The sequence below is a fragment of the Palaemon carinicauda genome, chromosome 22, assembly GCF_036898095.1.
Source record: "Palaemon carinicauda isolate YSFRI2023 chromosome 22, ASM3689809v2, whole genome shotgun sequence".
Lineage (NCBI taxonomy): Eukaryota > Metazoa > Arthropoda > Malacostraca > Decapoda > Palaemonidae > Palaemon > Palaemon carinicauda.
In genome coordinates this window covers 57407832-57434529 of record NC_090746.1, presented here as the reverse complement: position 1 = coordinate 57434529, position 26698 = coordinate 57407832, and the positions used below count along the sequence as shown (strand labels likewise).

At 43.0% G+C, this 26698-nt stretch overlaps 1 protein-coding gene across 1 annotated transcript in view; it reads left to right on the top strand.

The window, feature by feature from the left end:
• Smg5 (Smg5 nonsense mediated mRNA decay factor) overlaps positions 1–26698 on the top strand; it is an 81154-nt gene that overhangs the window by 33544 nt on the left and 20912 nt on the right. The window contains exons 12-14 of the mRNA XM_068346265.1: positions 5175–5365; positions 5902–6051; positions 6877–7150. Coding sequence (XP_068202366.1) covers positions 5175–5365; positions 5902–6051; positions 6877–7150 — 615 coding nt within the window. The remainder of the gene's footprint in view (positions 1–5174; positions 5366–5901; positions 6052–6876; positions 7151–26698) is intronic.

The window sequence follows — 26698 nt, the reverse complement described above, 5'->3', positions numbered from 1 at the left end:
GGAAAACTGCTCGCCGCCTAACAAAAGCGTAACACAGACTCCGAGAGTCTTTTTGTTGGCAAGGTGTTGCGGTCACAGACGTTACCCTCGTCTCTTACCGCAACCATTTCCGTTGATCCTAAATGGGTTGTACGGCAAGACATGCAGAATAAGCTTGCCTCCCTTATGGAAGACTATTCTGCCGATTAGTCCGTTGAGCCTAGCCGTTTATCTCATCGAGATCCTGGCTTTCAGCCAACATAACGTTCCTTTGTGCGTCCTGTTGACGTTGGCGTAGCTAAGTCACGTCAGTCAGGTTGTTTAGAACTACACTCGATGCGGTCTCGTGTGGATTTTCAGCCACGTTTGGACGTTAGGCCACTTGCTGATGCTCCTGTTGACGTTCAGGACGTTCGCTAACAATCGGAGTTGACTTGTTTTGACGCTGTGCGTTAACCTCCGCATTCTAGAGTTGTTTTGACTGCTCAGTCTAGGCGGTCAAAGCAGTCTCGAGTGGACGCTGTGCGTCCTCACGCACCTGTTGTTGTTGACAGTTCACAGACTGTCAAGCAGTTACATGACGTTGCGTCCTGGTCTCTCGCACCTGTTGTTGTTGACAGTTCACAGACTGTCAAGCAGTTACATGACGTTGCGTCCTGGTCCGCTACTAATGCACCAGTGCGTGTGAACTCTGCTTGTAAAGCATTGCCACCACGGTAGGTCTCTCCCTTGCTTGAGACTCAGCTATTATCGGACAAGGTTCCTTTAGATGAGGAAGTTGCTGTTCCCCCTCATACTGATATTCCCTTGAGGACTCTGTCAGACGGAGAGGAGCCTAAAGCTGCTTAGCCCTCTATGGACTTTAAATAAATCATGCTGATTTTTAAGGATCTTTGTCCGGATCTTTTTGTAACTGCTGCTCCTCGTTCGCCTAAACGTCAGAGCTTACACTAGGCCTAGCTACTTCGAAGCCGTTGTTTTATAAGCTAGTGCTCTCTCGCTCTCCTAGAGAGCTTTACGTTTGCTAGGCGACTGGTTTATCACCAGGAGGAGTTTGGGGGATACAGCCTTTGCTTTCCCTTCTTTTAAACTGGCTTATAGAGCGAGAGTCTGATATGACACGAGAGAAGTTCTCGGCTTGGGAGTTCCTGCCTCTGCCCAGATAGACTTCTCAAATCTCGTAGACTCTCTCTGGCGCCTGGCCAGGAGATGCTCCAAGATTTTACAGGTCAACTTCACAGCTGTTTTCGAGCCTTTGAAGCTTTGCTGTACAATTATGTCATGCATAAACAAGGCTTTCAGGGATGGCTCCAATGATCTGACAGCCACGTTCTCTGCAGGGACAAGTCCCTCAGGGATGGCTCCATGATTTGGCAGCCATGTTCACTGCAGGAGTACGTAAGAGGCAAGTGCGCTCAATGTGTTCATTGTCAAGACAAACTTCACGATGAAGTCTACCAGGCTGTCTTGACAGCATTTATGGAAGGCGACTGGATGGTCTCTCTCGACCTTCAGGAGGCATACTTCCACATTCCTATACACCCGGATTCCCAACCGTTTCTGAGGTTTGTTTACAGGAATGTGGGGTACCAGTTTCGAGCTATCGGAGATCAGAGCCTCCCTGTACTTGGACGACTGGCTTCTCAGAGCCTCTTCCAGTCATCGCTGTCTGAAGGATCTCAATTGGACTCTAGATCTGGCCAAGGAATTGGGACTCCTAGTCAATTTGGAAAAGTCACAGCTGGTCCCATCCCAAACTATTCTGTATTTAGGGATGGAGATTCATAGTCAAGCTTTTCGGGCTTTTCCGTCGGCCCCCAAAATAGATCAAGCCCTGCTCTCCATCCAGAAGATGCTGAAGAAAGAACGCTGCTCAGTCAGGCTGTGGATGAGTCTGGTAGGGACGCTGTCATCCCTGGAGCAATTTGTATCACTAGGAAGACTACACCTCCGTCCTCTTCAATTCCATCTGGCTTTTCACTGGAAAAAGGACAAGACGCTAGAGGCGGTCTCGATCCCGATTTCCGAAAAGATAAAGTCTTGTCTGACTTGGTGGAAGGACAATATCAGCCTAAGAGAGGGTCTTCCCCTGGCAGTTCAGATACCCAACCACGTTCTCTTCTCGGACGCATCGGACTTGGGCTGGGGCGCGACACTGGACGGTCGGGAATGCTCAGGTCTGTGGAACTCGAGTCAGAGGAGCATGCATATCAACTGCAACGAGCTTTTGGCGGTTCATCTGGCCTTGAGAAGCTTCGAGAATCTCCTTCGAGGCAAGGTGGTGGAGGTAAACTCGGACAACACCACGGCCTTGGCGTACATTTCCAAACAGGGAGGTACCCACTCACTGACTTTGTACGAGATCGCAAGGGACCTGCTCATCTGGTCAAAAGATCGAGGCATCTCCCTAGTAACGAGGTTCATCCAGGGCGACTTGAACGTCCTAGCAGATTGTCTCAGTCGGAAAGGTCAAGTAATTCCAACGGAATGGACCCTCCACAAGGATGTGTGCAAGAGACTTTGGACGACTTGGGGTCAACCCACCATAGATCTCTTTGCAACCTCGCTGACCAAGAGGCTTCCAATCTATTGCTCTCCAGTCCCGAACCCAGCAGCAATACATATAGATGCCTTCCTCCTAGATTGGTCACATCTAGATCTTTACGCATTCCCACCATTCAAGATTGTCAACAAGGTACTGCAGAAATTCGCCTCTCACGAAGGGACAAGGTTGACGTTAGTTTCTCCCATCTGGCCCGCGAGAGAATGGTTCACCGAGGTACTTCGATGGCTAGTAGACGTTCCCAGAAGTCTTCCTCTAAGAGTAGACCTTTTACGTCAGCCACACGTAAAGAAGGTACACCAAAGCCTCCACGCTCTTCGTCTGACTGCCTTCAGACTATCGAAAGACTCTCGAGAGCTAGAGGCTTTTCGAAGGAGGCAGCCAGTGCGATTGCTAGAGCAAGGAGAGCGTCTACCATTAGAGTTTACCAATCGAAGTGGGAAGTCTTCCGAGACTGGTGCAAGTCAGTTTCCGTATCCTCGACCAGTACCTCTGTAGCCCAAATAGCTGATTTTCTCATACCTGAGAAAAGTACGATCCCTTTCAGCTCCTACTATCAAGGGCTACAGAAGTATGTTGGCCTCGGTCTTCCGGCATAGAGGCTTAGATCTTTCCAACAATAAAGATCTGCAAGACCTCCTTAAGTCTTTCGAGACCTCTAAGGAGCGTCGTTTGGCTACTCCTGGGTGGAATTTAGACGTGGTCCTAAGATTCCTCATGTCAGACAGGTTTGAGCCTTTACAGTCAGCCTCCCTGAAAGATCTCACTCTTAAGACTCTTTTCCTGGTATGCTTAGCCTCGGCTAAAAGAGTCAGTGAGCTTCATGCCTTCAGCAAGAACATCGGGTTTTCGTCAGAAAAAGCTACTTGTTCTCTGTAACTTGGTTTCCTAGCCAAAAATGAGCTACCTTCTCGTCCTTGGCCTAAATCTTTCGACCTAGCTTATCGGAGATCGTAGGCAATGAACTAGAAAGAGTCTTATGCCCTGTTAGAGCTCTTAAGTTCTACTTAGCTCGTACTAAACCTTTACGAGGCCAATCTGAAACGTTATGGTGTTCGGTTAAGAAACCATCCTTGCCTATGTCAAAGAATGCTTTGTCATATTTTATCAGATTGTTAATACGAGAAGCTCATTCACACTTGAGTGAGGAAGACCGATCTTTGCTTAAGGTTAAGACGCACGAGGTTAGAGCTGTAGCAACTTCCGTGGCCTTTAAGCAAAATAGATCTCTGCAAAGTATCATGGACGCAACCTATTGGAGAAGCAAGTCAGTGTTCGCGTCATTTTACTTGAAAGATGTCCAGTCTCTTTACGAGAACTGCTACACACTGGGACCATTCGTAGCAGCGAGTGCAGTAGTGGGTGAGGGCTCAACCACTACAATTCCCTAATTCCATACCCTTTTAATCTGTCTCTTGAAATGTTTTAATGTTGTTTTTATGGGATGTCCGGAAGGCTAAGAAGCCTTTCGCATCCTGGTTGATTTGGCGGGTGGTCAAAGTCATTTCTTGAGAGCGCCCAGATTAGGGGTTTGATGAGGTCCTGTTGTATGGGTTGCAGCCCTTGATACTTCAGCTCCTGGGGGTCTGTCAGCATCCTAAGAGGATCGCTGGGCTCCGTAAGGAAGACGTACTTACAGAGTAATCGTCTAAGTCGACTTCCTTACCAGGTACCTATTTATTTTGGTTTTGTTATATTGATAACTGCCAAAATGAAATAAAAAACTCTTAGCTTATACGACGTAAACATATTTAACTCTGGTCTCTACCCACCTCCTTGGGTGTGAATCAGCTATTATATATTCACCGGCTAAGTTAAATATTTAAAAATGATATTTTAATTATAAAATAAATTTTTGAATATACTTACCCGGTGAATATATAAATTAAACGACCCTCCCTTCCTCCCCAATAGAGATGCAGTGAGATGAGAAGAAATTGAGTCTTTGTTTACATCGAGAGTGGTATCTGGCCGACAGTTGGCGCTGGTGGGCACACCCGCAACCTGTATAGCGATCGCTGGCGAGTTTTTATTGTATGTGTCTGTCGAGCAACAGAGTTGCAGCTATTATATATTCACCGGGTAAGTATATTCAAAAATTTATTTTATAATTAAAATATCATTTTTTGTTTCTGAACTTGAAATATTTAGTTTCAATATGGATACATTAATCCCCAATATTGAATAGATTTTTCTAGTCCTCATTGCTAGTAGTAACATGTAAATTTTTTTGACATAGGTGTATTGTTCAGAAGCAACACCATTACCTGTTGCTACACACTGTAAAGATGTAGCCTCGTCTAAGATAGATGATATTTAAAGGCTCCCATATATTCCAAGAGTTTTTATTAATTGATTGTCCCTTATTTTTATTACATTGCATGTCTCCAAAGTCTCCTCGCCAGTCTGTAGCCACCCCATTGTAGGGAATGGATTCTGGTATAAAAAACTGCTATTTTATTAAATCTGCCAATTTTTAGTTCCTTGTTCGGGTATTAATATGACCTTCTCTGTCCTCCTTGATTGTCTTTGTATAGGTCATTAATAGTCTTTATAACACTACTAAAATATTGTACAGTATACAGAATCCCCTTGGTTGACTTTATTTCATGGGTGTGGCATTTTGTTTCAGATTCCCAGGGTGTTCGTGACGAAGTGATTGATATAGTTCAACATTCAGTTGAAGGAAAGACCAAGTGTTCAGATGTAATGGTTGGATGCATGGAAAGTACACCTTTACCAGAAGATCTCTTACTACATACGCTAATTCCTACTTATCATGCTAGTACACATAAGTCCCTCAACTTGAAGTCTTCGGAATTGGTAAGCCGTCTCTCATATACTTTAAATAATAGCACATCATATTGCTATTTTTTAGTTTTGTATGAATTTTTTTATTTGAATGAATGAATACATGTATAATATATAATATATGCATTTGCTATACTTTACTTCTTTCTGTCCAACCTCCTTATTTGTACTTCATAGTGCAAGTGAGAGATTTTCCCTGGAGTAACGCCTCTTTGCTGAATGGCATCGCCATCATTTAAGACCTATATTTTATATATAAAATTAATATATTAAAAAAAAAAAAAATTATAGCCTACTTTGCTTGGTTAATTTTTATGTATTTTCTTTTAATTTAATTTAATTTTATTTCAGTTTTTGTTATTTCATATCCTTACACATTCACTGCAGCCTTGAATGACCTCTTGATTTAGTGCTTGGCATTAAGCCTGAATACCTTATTCCATTTCACCATAGCCGTTGCTTGACTTGACAAGACAATTGAGGTAATGTTTTATATTTTCATGCAGGTCTTTCTATATCTGTCTTTACTAACTCTCTCTTACTAACAGGTTCTCTTGCGAGTGGAAAGACTAAGCAAATTTGGAAAAGAGATGAGTGCTCGATCAGACACTCCTTTGTGGTGTAATGAGGCTGGGTTGTATAGTTTTTCGATGGAAGGTGTTGACAGTGAAAAAATCAAGAATAAAGAGAATGATCAGGTAAGACTTGTTAATTTTCCAGTTTTGTATTTTTTACATTTTCTTCATAATGTATTTTTGAGGTTAAAAAACTTTTACTGTACTTGAAACAATGGACATTTTTTTTATCTCATTTGAACATTTAATTTACAGGCTAATGTGTGAATGGATTAGGCATGGAGATCTGTGGTATAGTAAAATGATGGTTACATTTAGTTGATTTGGTGGTTATGGCAGAGATGATAGCGCAGAATGGGAACAAATAGAGTTGATGATTTATTCCGCATCAACGAACCTTACGTTATTTATTCTTTCAGCGTAGCTGGAAGGTAGCCAATTAAACTTTTAGTGCGAGGTGGCAACCCTACCCAGACACTGGGTAGGAGGTGGCCAGGGGTATCCAGCCACCTATATATATATACACAGATCAGTGATCTAGTTACTTTTTATTTTTGGCTGATATAGAGCATACGCCTCCTCTCTCATATCCTGACAAATAGAGCTGGGATAGTCAAGATTACTTATATGATAGGAGATTGAAGATTGACATGGTATGAGTATGTATCAGTTAAGGGAGAGGAGAGAGTGAAGTGTTTTTGGGCAGAACCTGTCGGGGAACAAAGGCAAAGGATTAAATGGCATGATAAAGTGAAGGTGGATTAGGAAAAGTATTGTTTTTGGTGGAAGAGGATTTTTTTAATAGAAGAAATTGGAAAAGATGCATCAAGGCAAATTGCCCTTTAGCTTAGTGTAGAAGTTGGATGAAAAAGATAATGTTGAAGCTAGTGTGTGTTTGGTGCTGATTTACAAGATTGACACTGAAGTATATTTCTTATGAATTATTAGGATGGAATTAGTCGTGAATCCTCGGCGTCACCAACTGAAGAAGAGATGCTGTCTGTTCCACCTGCTAAGAAAGAATCTAGACGTTTGGCTGGCATGCAGTCCCTCACTGCTCAGTGGTTGCAGCACGAGGTGCGGAACTTAGAGGAACGTACTGCCCGCAGAGCTACCCTTGGGATGTATCTAGTACCTGACGCTACAGTTCTCATTAATCATCTGGCTGCTATAAAGATGTTACTTTCAAAACCTACCCATATGATTATCATTCCTCAAACAGGTACTGCTTACCTACATTTATTTATTATTTTTATGGATAAAATTGAAAGGTTTTAGTGATAATTGATTTTGATTTTCATAACATTTCATAATGTAAATGTGAATTTGTTTCTACTTTAATACAAGCCATCTTTGTTTCGATACTAAATAAAAACCCTTGCTATTTATTGGAATTATCTTTCGGAAAAGCTTGAAGGCTAGCCGTAAAGACTTTTGAGCGAGTTGGACCACCCTGTTCACACACACACACACACACACACACACCTGTGTTATTTCATGACTTCTCTTTTGGTTTGGGGAGAGTAGACGTGTGTGTCTCCTCCCAACTGTTTTACTGGCCTTTGACTTTAATGATTTTCCTTTTTTTGTTTTTATATATTTAAACATTCCTGTAATCTTTATATATATATATATATATATATATATATATATATATATATATATATATATATACATACATACATACATACACAGGTATTGCTCGACTTACTTACGACCTATGCGACGCGACTGTTCGACTTTACGGCGGGTTTTTCAGGGTGATGACGTCACAAGTTTATCGGAAATAGGACGAATATTTCCTTGAAAATAGTCTATTTTCTTGTCTACATATAAACTGATTTATCTTGGTAAATTATTATTTTCTTTTATTGTTAATATTCAGTATTTATTTTCAGTTAGAAATACATTAAGAAAAGTTTTAATATCTGTCGAGTTCATATTATATGTCTAGTGACGTCACATCACCGGCGGAAAGCGTCCGGGCAATACAGTGATTTCCTTCCAATAGGCTAACGATTAATATTAGTATTTCCATTATCGAAATATTAAGTAACGATACAAAGTATTTTGTGGGTCTGTATCGGTTGTCATGAGTACTACGTAGCGTAAATTTGACTGTACGCTACTTTTATTCAATATCTGGTAATGGATCGATGTTTATCTAAAGAAAATATATTAATAGGGCAAATATTTTCTTGAAAATAATATATTCCTTTTACATTATAAAAATAAAATACTTTTGTTTGGTAAGTTAGTATTTTCTTTTCATTTCTTGCAAGAAAAAAGAAAATGGATTTACATATTTTGCAAGTCATTCTTTGTAGAGTTTACGTCACATATCTTGTGACGTCATGTATTTGGCGGAAGCGCGCTGACAAACCGAGTGATTTCCTTTCATTATGTTGCCGAGTAATCTTATTACAGCATTCCCATCATCGAAACACAGAGTAACGATATAAAGTGTTTTAGTGGTCTGTATCATTAGTTACGAGATTAGTACAACTTACCGTAAAGTTAAGAAAAAAAGTCTGATGACTTCATATTTCTGGCGGAAGGCGAGAGGCAAATCAAGTGATTTTCTTCCGATGCGATGCGTTAATATTCATTATGAAGAGATTTCGAATGTCAAGAAAATTACATAAATCAGTGTTATTGGTACTATTTGTGCGCATAATCGTAATACTGCAGCGTGACCTTGAGATCAGCTGATCTCCCAACCGAAAGTAAATCAAAAGCAATTGTTGATTATTAAAATGCTCAAGAAATTAGAAAATAAAGTATGAACATGCTTTAATAAACCACAATTAAACACAATAATGTCTAATGAAATATGAAGGCTTAATATTGAACGAAAAATTGAATACTTTATGAAGCTTTAGAAATTAACTACCCGTATGCGATTGCCAGAGCTAGCACACACACTCACACACAGAAAGAGCTACAACGATTTCGCATGATACCTAATAATAAGACGAACTGTATGGAAACTGATTTTCTGTAACATATTGTTAAGATGTTAAGAAATATGTTAAGAAATAAAAAAAAAATGCCATTCGCATATATGCCATATTTTGATACGGTAGGTAGCGGCACTTTCAGATCAGCTGATCATAAACCAAAGATAAACAAAATTTTAAGTAATTCTTGACTGGTAAAATGCTTCCAAAATTGATACTTAGAATACAAAAAATGCATTAATAGAGCATATGATATCCTTTCAAAGAAGAAAATGGAATAGTGATAGACAGTAATACAATATTGATAAAAATATGATCGAGATTATTGCCGAATTATAACGCATCATAATAAATCTACGGAAACTTCACTTTTTTAGTTCGACATATGACGAACTCGACTTACGACCCGTCTCTCGGTCCCAATCTCCGTCGTAAGTCGAGCAATACCTGTATATATATATATATATATATATATATATATATATATATATATATATATATATATATATATATATGTATAAGTAGTGGTAAGAAAAGGAAGAAGGCAATGCTTTCATTAGAATTGAAGCAAGAAATTATAGAAAAACATGAGCGCAGTGTGCTTGTGAATGATCTGGCTAAACAATATGGCCGTAATATGTCTACAATCTCGACAATCATCAAGCAGAAGGAAGCCATTAAAGCAGTCAAACTATCGAAGGGGATCAAAGTGAAGCAAAGAAAATTAAGATTGAATTGAAGTGAATGTGATGAAAAATAAAAATCAGAAAGAAAAAAAATAATATAAAATAAAAAAATAGAAAAAAAAAAATAAGCTAAGTTAGGTTAAAGTTCACATAGTGTAAGTTAGAGTAAGTTACGGTACATTATTGCAGTCACCATCTCTACCTCCTGCGTAGCAAATCTGCGTAGCAAATCTTACACCTGCTTTGGCCTGTCTCTAAAGGTAAAGTGACAATAAAAACCCCTTTTTTATTTATTATTTCTCTATAATTATTCTTTTTTACATCTCTCTTATATAATGCAATTGTATTATTGTTATGTGTAATTATGTGTAGTAATTTATTAAGGAGTTGTCAAAGGTTTTTGGGTTGTAGAACGAATTATACAAATTACAGTGTATTCTTATGGGAATATTTGCTCCAACATAAGATTGTTTTAACATACAAAGCAGATCCCGGAACGAATTAAGATCGTATGCAGAGGTTCCACTGTGTGTGTATATATATATATATATATATATATATATATATATATATATATATATATATATATATATATATATAGGGGAAGGTGGAATAGAGAGAGAGAGAGAATTATATATATATATATGTATGTATATATACATATATATATATATATATACTGTATATTTATTTCGTGTTAGTATAATGCGGCATTCTGGAGGGCGAAGAAACCTTTTACGGTCTTTTCCCCTTCGATGCCGGACAACCTGTAGACTGGTGGCCTCCCCTGCTTCTCAGTGCAGCGACCTGGCCTCCGCCTTAAGGGAGTTGTCTTGTGTGAATACTCCTCCGTTCTGATGTTAAAGTCGCTCTCTCCCTGTGAGTTCATCGGAGGGAAGACCGCTTGCGGCCTCCCCAGAGCTGGACTTTGGTCTTGCTCCTCTTTGCTGATGATGCTGCTCTCCCTCATTATGTGGGCAGCAGCAGATCCTGTGCCTCTCGGGGAACACTTCCCCCTCTTCGGGTTAGACTGTTCTCCCAAGTAGTTCTTCAGCTAATTAAATCTACATAAAAAGGGTTAATCTAACTTTTCTTCGGCTCTTTTAACACTGCTCTCCTCCTTTCAACGATAACAGCTGGCATAGAGAGTCCGTGTCATTAGCTTGTTCCGGTGCCTCTTGGGGAAAATCTCTCCTATCAGCGGATTAGGTTATCCTTCTGAGGGTTTTTTTTTTTTTTTTTTTCCTTGATGCTATCAGCTGATGTAATTAGTGTGAAGTTGGATGATCCTGCCAGTCTCCACCTTCACCTGTGTCTGCGGCAGTTTCAGAGCAGTGGCTGTTTAGAACTCCCAGGAGTTCTTTGGGTAACTCCTTCAAGGGGAGAAATCCTTAGTTCTTTGGGTAATCCCTTCAGGGGGAACACAGAAACAAGCTTCAACTTTATTTCTCCGGCAACACTATATGTCAACTTTCAATTTGAGGTTTGCCTCCTGGTTTTGGAATTTTCCCTTCCAAGGGAATGTCCCTCCACCAGGCACTGTTTGGCAATTAACTGCTTGCTGGGAGAATTGCCGTAAGCGGCAGCAGATGTTGGTCGGCTTTTCCTTTCTGCTGGAGAGACTTCGATCACTTGTTCAGTCTTCCCTTCTAGGAATTTCTCTTGCAGAAATTGGATTCAGTCATTCCTGTCCTTCGTGCTGATGTCGTGCTTCAGGTAACCCCTTCGGGGGTACCCAGAAAATGAGCTTAGACTTCGTTCTCAGGCAACACTCAATGTCATCCTTCAATTTCAGCTAGAGCTTGTTAAGGAAATGCAGTGAGTGTTGCCTGGAGGTTTGCCTCTAGGTGTTGGAATTTTCCCCTCCTAGGGAGAGTCCCTCCACCAGCCTCTGTTCGGCATTCTTCCTCCTTTCAGCGGATTTATCGACAGGGCCTGCAGATGTTGGTTGCCTTTCCTCTCCACAGGAGTTTTCGTTCACCTTTTCGACCTTCTCTTCGGACGATTCCTCCAGAGGAAATTGTATTCGTTTATTACCCGCTCTTTCTCTTCGGGAACATACCTCGTCGCCCAACACTCGTCTAGCCCAGGTCCCATCTCATCCAGATGGTTCTTACCCTGCAGACTCATCACACCCAGTGGACTCGCCTCTCCCATCCAAGCTGCAACTACACCATCCTCTCATGATTGCCCACGATCATCCTTCAGGTCGCGAACGTGAGATCGTTCACCAGCTTACGATCGTCACTGTTCACTAGCTCACCATTCGCCAACTTACGATTGGCACTTGCTGTTCAAGATCTCGCCCTTCGCCTGTTCGTAATTGTCACTCCCCTGTTTTGGATCGTCACTAATCAGCTAATCTAGTTGTTGTTTGTGCCAGCAACCACTTCCAGCATCTAAGGGTTTTCCTCGTAACTATTTTCTGAGGTGAAGTGGCTCTCCTTGACGATCTGTTCTGGCTGAGACCCTCACTTCTATCAAGCATACTGCCCTTCTCGATGTGACTTCTGCTCCTCTATTCATCGGAGAATATCCTCATCTAGACAACATAGATCGTCTTTACCAAGTCTCTTCAGGTTGCGCTAGTTCAGTAGCTCTTCCCACATGCAGTGGAAGGAGTTTAGCATCATAAGTTTGGAAGTTTGCTGGATCTCGAACACTGTTCTTGGTACCGATTCCTTGGATCTGCTCCTTAGCCCTTCATCCCTACTCCAGGAGACTTGACCCCATGGGGTTATTCACCTTTTCATTCCCTCGGTTCTAAGGGATTGAGTTCAGTGCTGGATTACGCTTTGGCTATAGCAACTTATTTGCAAGGATTATCCCAGCCTGTGAAGTTAGACAGCGTGGGCTCTGGTCAGCCCTTTGGATGGGTAACCCCTTGAGAACTCCAAAGGATGTTGGCATCTCTTCTTGCTCTCTGTCTCCGTTGGCCTAGGGTCCCTAGGATCTGTTCACAAAAATCTTCGGCTTCCATCCATGAAATCCTTCCCCTGAGAGGCATATACGACCAACCCCTAGCTTTCTTGTTCGTCAACCATCTGACAATGACGCTCTTCCGCGGCCTGAGTTCTGCCATCAGCCGACGTTATTTTCAAAGGATAACTCACTTTCATGTCCTCAAGCGACGTTTATCCAATAATGTATAATCTCCTCATAAGAGCTTGGAGTATGCACCTCTTTTCAGCAAGGACAGAGAATCTACAGCCCAGCTACATGAGCATACACTTCTATATCTTCCACCTACTTATCTAGGTGTGAGGGCAGTCCTCTCTTTGATTCTCGCGATCCGAACATCCGGTCGTACAGGATGATGTTCGCCAAAATATCTCCAAGCTCCTAGTCAGTTCTTCCTATATGGAAGAGTCCAGTTTCGTCCTCTCCTCTGGGAACAAGTGTGTTCATCGCACTATCTGGCAAGGAGAAGACTTGCAGTCAAATATGCAATTAGTCCAGGACCTGTGCACGTTCAACCACTAGGACTCGTACTCCTAGTTTTCCTGGATATCCGTCTTCAAGGGAGCTTTCTGTGTTCATACAGTCATTCCATGTCAAGGTTCGGTGCTTCGGTTTCAGTAGAATCTCAGGTTTTCATGAGGGTTTTACACGTGTCAACCTGAACTTTAAGGATCTGCCTCGTTCTCCGAAGATATCGGGACGATTGGCTGATCCTAACAGCCTTGATGGCTTACTGAGACAGTTCCATCAGTTTACCACTATCTGAGTTTGTGAGGATTGGCGTCATCTCGAGAGATCCTGACTTCCTTATCAGGGATGGGTATCCTTAGACATGTTCATTGTCATCAGCCTGCAGAAGTTTTCTGTAGAACGACGGGGTCCAAGGCGAAAGAGGGCGATAGCTCTTCCTTCTTCAAGATTCTCTTTCTACCAGCAGTAGTTAAATCTCATATGTCACTGTTTTCACTCTGGTTTGTCAAGCCTGCATCTGTCTCCATTGAATCCAACGTCTTCAGGGACAGCAAGATCCCAATTTTTTCAGCATGAGGGATCTTCCCTTTATTCTGGGTTTCTACAAGAGACAAGCCTGAGAAGAAAGTTGACAGACTGAGTCGACTTCCTCGTTTTCTCTTTTGTGGATTTCATGCTCCCTTCAGATGCATCAAAGAAAAGGGGGTTGGCATGCTATACCCACTCAACCACAGGACTCTGGTCAGAGCCTGAATGGTACCATCATTAAATCTCCTTAAAATGCAATCTTCCTACTTACGGGAAGAATCGTATACAACAGCAACAGATGATTGGTCGCTTTTCCTGCTCATAAGAGAAAATTTTTTCACCTGTTTTTTTTGCCCTTCGGGGAATTCCTCCGGTGGAAATTGGATTAGTTCGCTCCCATTCCTAGGGAGGTTCCCTCCTCCAGCCTTTGTTCAGCAATCTTCTTGCTTGCGGGAAGAATCGCCGACAGCGGCAACAGACGTTGGTCTCTTTTTCCCGTCCTTGACGAGAATGTCTTCCTTTACGAGTCGGTCTCCCTGTCGGAAAATTCCTCCGGGGGGAATTTGACTCTGCCATTCCCTGTCATCACTCTTCAGAGCAGGCCACATCATTGGCGGTCTCGTCTCACTAGAAGACTCGGCTCGCCATCGGATTTGTCTTCCCCAGGAGACTTATCGCACCCAGCTGACATGTCTGCAACTCCCAACGGAGATTCAGAGAGATCTCCATCTATGACACGATCTTCTAGTAGAGTCATGAATATCTTCTACAAAACCGTAGCTTTGCTGCGACTTCACGCCTGGGGACTATCCAGCTTCTCCTCTCTGAGAGTTGCCTTTCCGCCAAAAGGTGCGAACAGGATACCCGCGTGAATTTTTTGGCTTATGTCTTCCAGGCCAGGTGGAGTGTTTTCTCTGGTTAGGGTTGTGGAAGGGTTATCTCTCCCCTCTGGGCATCTCGTTTACCTTTGCTCTCGGTCTCGGCAATGAAAGGCCACCGCTTGTCCTTAAGCTTCGCCTTCAGACCAGAAGGAATTAACCTATCCTCTACGTCGGCATCACCTCTCTTCATGCAGAGTTTTGAGCCTACCTCCCCTCAGTCGGAACCTAAACCTTCTCCACAGGGCATGATTCGCTTCCTTCGGTCCACGAGTGTGCTCCCTACAATCCATGGCTCCAAGCAGCTGATCTTCACTAGACCTCGAGGACAGGTCTCCCGCTCGTGCTGGCCTAGGCCAAGAGACTTGCCATATCCCAGGGCCGCCTTCAACATCTTTCATTCACGGCGATGGACCAGGTAATACTTTACTTTGTTCCTGACAGCTCAGACCTCAGATTTGAGCTCTTCGCATTGGGAGTCCATCATAGCGTGCCCTTTTATTATTATTACTTGCTGAGCTACAACCCTAGTTGAAAAAGCAGGATGCTATAAGCCTGAGGGCTTCAGCAGGGGAAATAGCCCAGTGAGGAAAGGAAATAAGGAAACTACTGTACAAGAAAAATAATTAACAATTAAATTAAAATATTTCAAGAAAAGTAAAAATATTAAAATAAATTTTTTAAATATAAAACTTACCCGCTGGTTATATAAAAGAGCTGAAGTCCCTGACGCCAGGGCAGAAAATTCAAATCTCGCGCTATCGAAGATACGCCAGGTGTACCAACCGCACCCTAGCGGTAGAACAGGTGGAACTACACACCAACTCCAGTTCTTCTCTCTGCCGTCATAGCTGACTGACATACAGAAGTTCGCTCTCGTGTTTTTACTCTCTTGGGAAGTTGTTTGGTGATGTACAACGTTCTTTTTTGAGTTTAAGCTATCGTTGATTAATTTTCCTTGGTTCTTATCTTGAAATCTTTTTGTTTGAGATTTTCTTTATTGCTTTTTCCCTTACTTTTTGCTTGTCGGTCTCTCACGTTAACTTTTAAATGGCCGACTCCTCCCCTGCTCAGCGTAGGTGTGTTAGTGAGGGTTGTCGTACACGACTTCCTAAAGGATCTATTGATCCTCATTCTATTTGTGTAAAATGTAGGGGTAAATTTTGTTCATTAGATGATAGGTGTAATGAGTGTCTTTCCTTAACTAATGATGATTTTGTTACTTTCGATCGTTATGTTAGGAGATTAGAGAGAGATAGAGTTAGGCGTAGTTCTTCCCGATCTGTGGATAGAACCTTACCTAATTTACCTGTTCCTAATCCTGTTCCTTCCCCTGTGGTGGTAGATCAGGAACCTACTATGAAGGACATGTTTACTGCTATTTTGTCTCTTGGTGAGAAAGTTGAGTCCTTAGCAGCCGATAGAAATACTATCTTTTCCGAGTTAAAGGTATTGAAAAACCGTGAGCCTATCGGAACTGTGGAAAGTGTTTCAGTGTCTGATGTGGTACCGAAGAATCGTGACTCTCTCGGTGTTGTGACAAGTGTTGATAATGTGTTTAGTGTTGCGGAAGGTGCGTCGACACGAGTGTCTGATGTGGTACCGAAGAATCGTGACTCTCTCGGTGTTGTGACAAGTGTTGATAATGTGTTTAGTGTTGCGGAGGGTGCGTCGGCACGATCTTGTCGTTCACCTAGCCTTAGACCTCTTTCGAGCTCTCGAACCCATGGGAGAAGTAATGTCGAACGGCTTAAGGGAACGAGAAGCATCATCAATCGTGCAGACGTCCCCTCGAACGTTCCTGTTGCCGTAGCTCAGGTCGTTCACCCTCATCGTAGGAAAGGTGAGGTTCATACGTTATCCCCGTCTTCCGATGAAGGGTCGGGGAGTGAGATCTGGCGGCGAGCGTCGAGACCGCTTAAACGCTCCCATGTTGATTCACAGCGTCGGGAATCGCCTGTGCGTCCAGGATGTAGTTCGTGGGGTTCACCGGAACGTTTCCGTTCTCCCAGCGCTTGCACTCCGGCCAAACGTTCAGATCACCGTGTTCGTGTGGATATGATTCCTTCCGATTCGGACCTTGTTACTATTCATGCACCTCCTCTTCCATCGGATTGGCTTTCTTCCCCTGAAATGCGTGGTGACACTAGTGCGAATCTTCCTTCTAGGAGTTCTGTTGATCCGAAATGGACTGCGCTTTTGTCTATGAAGGAACAACTCTCGTCGTTGATGGATTCTTATCAACCAGGTGTTGGCGTTGTGTCTGGGCGTTCGATGTCAGACCAGTTATCGCACAAACGCTCGATGGTATCTGGTCTTGACGAGTTATCACTTAGACGGTCTCCCATTCACAGTGTTCAACGCCAGGTTGATTTTGATGAGTCGCGTCAGAGAGTTTTGGTTGACCAGTTTGCGTATTCTGGTCGCGGGGAAGAGCATCGGCGTCGACAAGTGGACGAGACGCGGCAACAATTTGAAGTAGTGGATCGCCCGCGGCAACAACTTTTGGACGCGTCGCGTCAAAACATTGGTTTACAGCGGCGACATCCTGACTACTTTGATCGTTCGCAGCAACAGTCCTCGGACTTTACGCGACCTCGCGGCGATCTTCAACAGTTACCTTCTGATTTCAAGCGTTCTTCTGTTCAACAACAGTCGGATTCTAAGCGGTCTAAACAGTTGTTGGTTGAGGATGATCGTCTACATGTCCGTGTTTCGCATCAATCTACTTCTACTTCTCCCCATCAAATTGACACAGATGTTGGCCTTGACAGGCAGTCCCATCCAGACGTTGTTCCTTCGGTTCAGGCTGCGGCTGTTGCTGCACTGCCAGAAGACGAACCAGAGGAAAAGTCGGATGAGGATAATCCTATTGAGGAAGTCTCTGAGAATGAGGAGGAGAAGCATTATCAGCATGCTGTGGACCTTCGCAAGTTTATGCTTATTCTGACTGGAATTTTCCCGGATTCTTTTACCCCTGTGGCCCCTCGTTCTCCGCCTTCTGAATTCATCTTAGGTAAAGCTACTAAGGTTCCAGTTTACACCAAGATGGTTCTTTCTCGATCCTCTAAGCGGGCCTTGAAGTTAATGGGTTCTTGGTTGGACTCCAAGAAATCTTTTGGCAAGACGGCCTTTGCCTTTCCTCCCGCTAGGTTAGCCTCTAAATCTAGTGTGTGGTATGAGACTGGTGAAGTGTTGGGCTTGAGTTTTCCTTCTTCTGCACAAGGGGATTTTTCAAGTTTGGTAGATGCTTCTCGTCGTCTTGCCTTAAGGAAGACGAAGATTTGGTGGTCCATTCCAGAGTTCGACCATTTGCTTAAAGGTCTTTTCAGGGCCTTCGAAGTTTTTAATTTTTTGGACTGGGCTTTGGGGGCTTTGAGTAAGAGGGTCTCTTATATGACAGAAACGGACACTAGTGGTTTGGTTCATTTGATGTCCTGCTTGGACAAAGGTGTGAGGGATGGCTCCAACGAACTTGCTGCCTTGTTTACAGCTGGAATTCTCAAGAAAAGGGCCACGATGTGCTCTTTCCTCTCCGCAGGAGTGTCTCCCTATCAGAAAACGGGCCTTCTTTTCGCACCTTTGTCTAATTCTTTATTTCCTCAGGAATTGGTGGGCGAGGTGGCTACTGCTCTCACTCAGAAGGCCACACATGACTTAGTTACTCATTCGACTAGGAAAGTTTTGCCTCCGTCATTCTCCTCTCGTAAACCTAAGGAATCTTCTTCTGGGTTTCGTCCTCAGTCCTTTCGTGGGAAGCCCTCTGGAAGAGGCTCTTTTAAACCAGAAGGAAGGAAACCTAGAGGCAGAGGGGGCAAGTCCGGCCGAGGTAAAGTCTGACTGCTCTCTCCTTCAGACAGCAATGGGGGCCAGGTTGACTCACTTTTGGGAGGCTTGGGAGAGGAATGGAGCGGACCCCTGGTCCGTCCAGGTGTTAAAGGAAGGCTACAAGATCCCCTTCCTGACCAATCCTCCTTTAGTCACAGATCCAGTGGATCTTTCGCCCAAATACAGAGAGGGTCCCAAGAAACAAGCCATGCTTCTACAGACGTCTCTTTTATTAGAGAAACAAGCAATAGAGGAAGTGCAGGATGTTACGTCTTCGGGGTTTTACAACCGCCTTTTTCTAGTACCCAAGAGTTCCGGGGGGTGGAGACCGGTTCTGGACGTAAGTGTGCTCAATGGTCACGTCCAAAACTCGACGTTCACTATGGAGACTCAGAAAACAGTTCTGGCAGCTGTGAGGAAGGACGATTGGATGGTCTCTTTAGATCTTCAGGATGCCTATTTCCACCTTCCGATTCATCCCAGCTGCAGACGTTATCTGAGGTTCATGGACGGAAACAAGGTCTTCCAGTTCAGGGCTCTTTGTTTCGGACTCTGCACGGCTCCTCTATTGTTCACCAAGATCATGCTGAACGTGGCAAGCATGCTGCATTCGAGGGGAATCAGGGCCTCTCTGTATCTGGACGATTGGCTGATAAGAGCCTCCTCAGCCGATTGTTGTTTGAAGGACCTCAAGATGACTTTGGATCTCTCCAGAGAACTGGGTCTCCTGGTGAGCTCGGAAAAATCACAACTCATTCCATCCCAGGAGATTCTTTATTTGGGGATGGAGATTCACAGTCGGAGTTTTCGGGCTTTTCCGTCGTCGGTGAGAATCCAAGCAGCCCTCCTAAAAGTACAAACGTTCCTGAAGAGAGATCTTTGCTCCGTCAGAGATTGGATGAGTCTTCTGGGGACTCTCTCGTCGTTAGAGAAGTTCGTGACCCTGGGGAAGTTGTTCTTGCGTCCTCTTCAGTTTCATCTCAACCGCCATTGGAAGAAAGGGGACAGCCTCGACAGGGATTGCATTCCCATCTCGACTTCCATCAAGTCTCATCTTCAATGGTGGAACAACGAGCCCAGACTGAAAGAAGGCTTGTCTTTACTTCAGAGGAACCCAAACCTCGTGTTGTGTTGCGACGCCTCCAACTCGGGGTGGGGAGCCACTCTAGAGAAGCAGGAACTTTCGGGGACTTGGACGGTGGAGCAAACCTCTCTCCACATCAATCAAAAAGAGCTTTTAGCTATTCATCTGGCTCTCATCGGCTTCGAAAAGCAGATCAGGGGCAAGGTAGTCCAAGTCAATTCGGACAGCACGACAGCTCTGGCCTATATTGCGAAACAAGGCGGGACCCACTCTTGGCCTCTGTTCGAGATTGCAAGACTGCTCCTCATCTGGGCGGAGGAAAGGAAGGCGACTCTTTTGACGCGGTTCATCCAGGGGGTCAACAATGTGAGCACAGACAGACTCAGCAGGAAAGGTCAGGTTCTCTCCACAGAATGGATTCTGCACCCGGACATCTGCAAGAGTCTGTGGCGGTTATGGGGTCGACCTCTCGTGGATCTCTTTGCCACCGCGAAGACCAAACGGCTAGAGTGTTACTGCTCTCCGGTTCCAGACCCCGAAGCTTTACACATAGACGCTTTTCTGATGAACTGGTCACACATGGAGGTTTATGCTTTCCCTCCGTTCAAGATCCTTTACAAAGTGATTCAGAAGTTCGTTTCACACGAGGAGACCAGAATGACACTGATAGCTCCGTTCTGGCCGTCAAGGAGCTGGTTTCCAGAGGTACTGGAATGGATGGTGGATGTCCCGAGAAGCCTTCCCATGAGACCCGATCTTCTCAGACAACCTCACTTGGCCCGAAATCATCAAAACCTCCGAGCTCTACGTCTGACTGCCTTCAGACTATCGAAAAACTCCCTAGAGCTAGAGGATTTTCGAAGAAGGCAGCCAAGGCAATTGCAAGGGCAAGAAGGTCTTCAACCATCAAGGTGTATCAGTCCAAGTGGGAGTTGTTCAGGGAATGGTGTAGAACTAACGCGATTTCCTCTTCCAGTACATCGCTTTCCCAAATAGCAGATTTTTTCTTGGACCTTAAAGCTAAACATAACTTCTCGTCATCGACTATTAAAGGTTACAGGAGTATGTTGACGACGGTTTTTCGACACAGAAACCTAGACCTTTCTGATAATAAAGATCTACGAGATTTACAGATTTGAGCCTTTACACTCGGCTTCATTTAAGGACTTAACCTTGAAAACCCTTTTTCTAGTTACCCTCGCCACTGCGAAAAGAGTTAGTGAAGTTCACGCTTTAAGCAAGAACATTGGTTTTCGGAATGGGAAAGCCATTTGTTCTTTGCAACTGGGGTTCCTGGCCAAGAACGAAAACCCTTCTCGACCATGGCCCAAATCCTTCGAGATTTCTAACCTTTCTGATTTGGCTGGCGATGAATTGGAAAGGGTTCTCTGTCCAGTTAGAGCTCTACGGTTTTATGTGGACAGAACTAAGAATCTGAGAGGTAACTCAGACGCTCTGTGGTGTGCAGTCCGGAAACCCTCGATGCCCATGTCCAAGAATGCCTTGTCTTTTTTCGTTAGATTGTTGATTCGAGAAGCTCATGCTCAGTGTGATGAGTCGGATCAGAGGCTCCTCAAAGTCAAGACACATGAAGTCAGAGCGGTAGCGACTTCAGTGGCCTTTAAACAGAACCGTTCTCTGCAAAGTCTGATGGATACAACATTTTGGAGAAGTAAGTCTGTTTTTGCATCCCATTATTTGAAGAATGTTCAGACTCGCTATGAGGACTTTTTTACATTGGGTCCTTTTATAGCGGCTAATGCGATAGTAGGTGAATGATCTACCACTACGTTCCCTTTTTTCCTAATACCCCTTTTCTATCTCTTGGAACTCGTTTGTTATGGTTGTTTGTGGAGATTGGGCGTCAGTCTTCCGCAATCTTTGATTTGGCTAGGTGGTCAATTTGTTCCTTGAGTGCACCCGGAACAAGGGTATTGGTTGAGGTCCTGTCATGTTATAGGTGTTTGTACCGTTTGACAGCTCCTAGAGATTTTCAGCCCGAGTGGATTACTGGATCTCTTAAGGATAGCGGACGAAATGAGGCAGAGTATCATTGCTGTCAGCTTCCTTATCAGGTGAGAACTGCTTAAGTTTATTGTATGTAACCCTTAAGTGAATTTTCTGTATGTAGCTGTCTCTGACCCGCCACCAAGGGGTGTCAATCAGCTCTTTTATATAACCAGCGGGTAAGTTTTATATTTAAAAATGATATTTTCATAATAAAATAAATTTTTGAATATACTTACCCGCTGGTTATATAAATTTAACACCCTCCCTCCTCCCCTCTAGAGACTACCTATGGTATGGCTATGAGGCATGGAAGAACTGGAGTTGGTGTGTAGTTCCACCTGTTCTACCGCTAGGGTGCGGTTGGTACACCTGGCGTATCTTCGATAGCGCGAGATTTGAATTTTCTGCCCTGGCGTCAGGGACTTCAGCTCTTTTATATAACCAGCGGGTAAGTATATTCAAAAATTTATTTTATTATGAAAATATCATTTTTATATACTGTACAAACTATAAAAACAAAGAGGAAGAGGAATAAGATAAAATAGTGTGCCTAAGTGTACCCTCAAGAAAGCAAACTCTACCCCAAGACAGTGAAAGACCATGGTACAGAGGCTATGGTACTATCCAAGACCAGAGAACAATGGTTTGATTTTGGAGTGTCCTTCTAGAAGAGTTGCTTATCATAGCTAGAGTCTCCTCTAACCTTCACTAAGAGGAAAGTAGCCACTGAACGATTACATTGCAGTAGTTAACCCCTTGAGCCAGGAAGAATCGTTTGGTAATCTCAATGTTGTCAGGTGTATGAGGACAGAGGAGAATATGTAAACAGTAGGCCAGACTATTCAGTGTATATGTAGGCAAAAGGAAACAGCTGTAACTTGAGGAAAGGATCTATATTACTGTCTGGCTAGTCAAAGGAACTAATAACTCTAGCAGTAGTATCTCTATGATCCAGATCAACGACTACTATGCCAGGGAAGACCTTGAGGTACTACCTCAAGGAAACTACAGTAGCTCTCCGAGTTTCAGCACTTCGTCAGCCCAGGGAAGGTCAAGAGAAGGAGCACCAAAAACATATTCTCGGCGATTCACAAAGTAACAAACCGAGTATTGAATCCGGATCCTTCTCATAGAGGAGACCTAGAGCTCTTAAAATTAGGAGCATGAGTATGCCCCTGCAACGAAGGCCTTGTCAGTGGGCATATGAAAGCGTCAAATGACCTTCACCGTGCACATCTTGCAACACGTTACCCACAGGAACATGGAGACGTTCTCCATTGTCCCTGTGGTGGCTACACAGTAAATGGTTCATAACACCTCAAGCTCCTTGATGGACAAGTAGCAGATTGGGGAGGGCAGAGTCTAACCATGGTTAAATCTGGGATGAATGACAAAGAATGACTGGCTCTTTCTTTCTTTCATCTTCCTCCTGTGGGGTAACAGCACCCACAGTATTCTGCAAACCTGGCCTCCACTGTCTCTTGGCAGAACCCTTTCCCTTTTGTAACTAGGTATAGAGATATACAGTATACTTGCTACCTCCTCATACCCCCTGGCAAGGTGGAATTGGGAAACGTCTGTAGTTGATTCTTAAGATTCCTACATTTCTAAGATTTCTTACCTTGATTAGTCACACTGCTAGTATCACACATTTACACAGATTGGTGTGGCCATTAACCGTGCTTTGCACGAATTATTTAGTAAGGTTCCAGGATTTCTCCCTGTTACGTGTGTAGCATGTATTGGAAAATCCCTGGGTCAAAGACCAGCTAGTTGGTTCAGACTTCCACCCTCCAAAGGAGCGAGTCAATCCATATAAATAGCAAGGGTTTGTATTTAGTGTCGGAACATGACATTTGGAGGTAGTTTGTATTTTTCCTAACAATATAAACCTGAAGCTATTTATACAAATTTTCCTGCCATCACCAGTCCCCTAAGAAGTCCTGCATGCTATAAAAAGGGATGAAACAACACAGGTGGGTGTGTGTGTGTGAGCGGAGTAGCTGGCTGCCCCGCCTACCCCCTGCTAACTAGTGGTAGGGTAGTTCCACCTTGCTCAAAAGTCTTTATCGCTAGTCTTCCAGCTTTGGTGAAAGATAACCCCTACAAATAGCTACAGGTTTGTATCGTTAGGAAAAATACAAATTGCTTCCAAATTTGTGTCATTAGGATTATGACTTCAGTGAAGCTGGAACGGCTGTTGTGTTTTATGAGGTAATTGTAACTATAGGACAGTACTGACAGATGGCGAGGAAAGCCCAGCCCACCTGTCTATCAGCTAAACGCTCCCTTTATACTTCACCTCAGAGCAGTATACATATACTCTTACTGACTATCAAATTTGGACTGAATCTTGTTGCTGGAGAAATTAATCTGGTCTTTTTGGCTAGGGGTTTTGATAAGTTTCAGTGTAGCCCATTTGGCGAGGCTGATTCAATGTAGCCGATTTGGCGAGGCTGATTCAATGTAGCCCATTTGGCGAGGCTGATTCAATGTAGCCTATTTGATGTGACTGATTTATCGTAGCCCATTTGTCCTGACTGATTCGGTGTTTGAAAAATAGACTACAGTATTTAGCCTAGTTGTTTAGGCTCGAGACTGTTTCAACATCACTTTCTTTGACTGGAGGCTATCAGCCAACACAAAATAAGGATAAAAGCCTTGAAAGCACCCAATTTTCAATATGTCTTTATTCATTTAGGGAATTAAGGATCCTATTGAAACAATAACAGGATAATGTAACTTGAAAACTTAAGGCAAATATTGTATTTCAAAACAAATGAAAAACACTAAAGCTGTTTATTCTCAGAAATTACTTTTTCATTTCGTAATTATGAGCAATACACTTCAGGAATTCAATAGAATCTAATGATTCAACTTTCATTATGATTTTATTGTTTGTCAGCATCTCCAATTTTTTTTTTTTTTTTAGCTTTTTTAAGGGTTGATATTCAGCAATCAACTTTTCGAAAATACATCACGTCCTTTCTGAACTTTCCATAAAGCATCAATAAATTTCATGATTGTATGATGATGCATTCATATCTCATATTGTAAATGTTGATTGGGAGCTTCGACGTGATTGTTGGTGTGATCTTCATTACTTCGATTCATTCATAAAAGTTCCATATCTCGGGAACAAAAATAGGAGTCGTCCTTGCATTTCGACGCCTTTTCAGTTACCTGGCATAAATATCTTCAAACCAATGGAACAAGGCTATTAGTACAACGGAAAGAGCTGCTGCTAGTGTATCCATGTATTCAGCCATCTTCTGTAATTTAACTGCTAAAGAAGAGACACAGAGTGCAAATTTGACTGAAGTTGTAATCTGATGCTTAATTGTCTCTATACTGGATCGACCATGCCAAATGGAATACATCGAAATGTCCCATTTTCTGACTGGAGGCATGACTGCTCGTAGTCATCCCGTCTCTGTGTGGCTATATAACGACTACAACAACCTGAAACTAAAGATGTCTGTCTTCCTTGGTCCTTGTTGGTGCTCCATCTACTGGAGATTTCTTTTCTTTTTCTTTTTGCAGCCAGTAGGATTTCTATGGCTGCCCCTGCAATGTCTTTCAGACTCTTGCTTATCCTGTGGAATTGCTTGAGGTTTTTGTAACCAACCATAGTGTAGGGGCTGCTATTGTAAAGTCATGTGTGGAAGCATTGTCTTCGGTTTCCAATTCCTCGACTGAAAGAAGGCTGGCAAGAAGGAATGTGTGGACTCTTCCTCCTCCTCTTCTACTACTACTGTAATTGTTCCTCATCCTCTGCCTTGTCTTTATTAGGTTCTTCAGACACTGTTATTTCTAAAAGGATATCATTGAAGAAGTCCAGGAAGACCAATGGCCAGGATTATTATTATTATTATTATTAAATGCTAAGCTACAACCCTAGTTGGAAAAGCAGGATGCTATAAGCCCAGGGGCTCCAACAGGGAAAATAGCCCAGTGAGGAAAGGAAACAAGGAAAAATAAAATATTCTAAGAACAGCAAAAACATTGAAATAAATATTTCCTATATAAACTATAAAAACTTTAACAAAACAAGAGGAAGAGAAACTAGATAGAACAGTGTGCCCGAGTGTACCCTCAAGCAAGAGAACTCTAACCCAAGACAGTGGAAGACCATGGTACAGAGGCTATGGCACTACCCAAGACTAGAGAACAATGGTTTTATTTTGGAGTGTCCTTCTCCTAGAAGAGCTGCTTACCATAGCTAAAGAGCCTCTTCTACCCTTACCAAGAGGAAAGTGGCCACTGAACAAATACAGTTTACTAGTTAACCCCTCGAGAGAAGAAGAATTGTTTGGTAATCTCAGTGTTGTCAGGTGTATGAGGATAGAGGAGAATCTGTATAGAATAGGCCAGACTATTCGGTGTCTGTGTAGGCAAAGGGAAAGAACCGTAACCAGAGAGAAAGATCCAATGTAATACTGTCTGGCCAGTCAAAGGACCCCATAACTCTTTAGTGGTAGTATCTTAACGGGCGGCTGGTGCCTTGGCCAACCTACTTATGTGAGAGAGAACCAACTTTGACTGGGAAGGCATTTTGGTATGTGAGACAGGGTCTTAAACTCCTGCTATCAGTGCTCGTCACATACCAAACCGATTATGTGCACTGTCTGTCAGGAGCGATGACACAGCCCATCATCTCTTTCTTCCAATGGACAAATAAGGTACGCCTTGGTGTGTCTCCCTAAGGATATTTTGGTAATGATGAGAAGGAAATTGGCTAATGATTGGGTGAGTCTCTTCTAGATTGTGTTTTTTTCCACTAGTACTGGATCCCAGAATGCCCATTCCACACAGCAAGAAGTTATTACATATGACCAGGAACAAGTGACCCCCCAGGACTATCTTCAACGCTGTCTCGAACACCAAGATGCCTTATTGTGAATCCACAATTGGCAGCAAAGTATTTGACCACCGAGTGACCGGTGTACACGGTTCGTCTGCACACCCCAATACCAAGCCAACTTTTATGCTCTTCAGAGGTTCACTTTAGTGTGTAATTTGTCAGTTTCTGGAAATTTGAGGGTCAAGGACAGGCCTCCTCCTGAATGAGGCATATCAATTGACCTTTCCCTCTAACCTCTTCAGGGTAAACTTCTGGTCCAATTCTGGGTCAAAAGTGAGTGAGTGAGTGTTTGACTAATGGGGTCGGTGCTACCCAGCTACATGTCTGTACTTATAATAACTAACAACGGTTTTAAGTGTTTAACAACTACTGTATCAAGCTTCGCTGTTGCCATACTCATAGAAAAGAACACCAGTTCATGTACTGTACTTGGAAAAAAAAAATTATTTTTAATCAAATTTTTTCGTAGGATAAAAAGACCAACTGTGTTAAATGTTTTT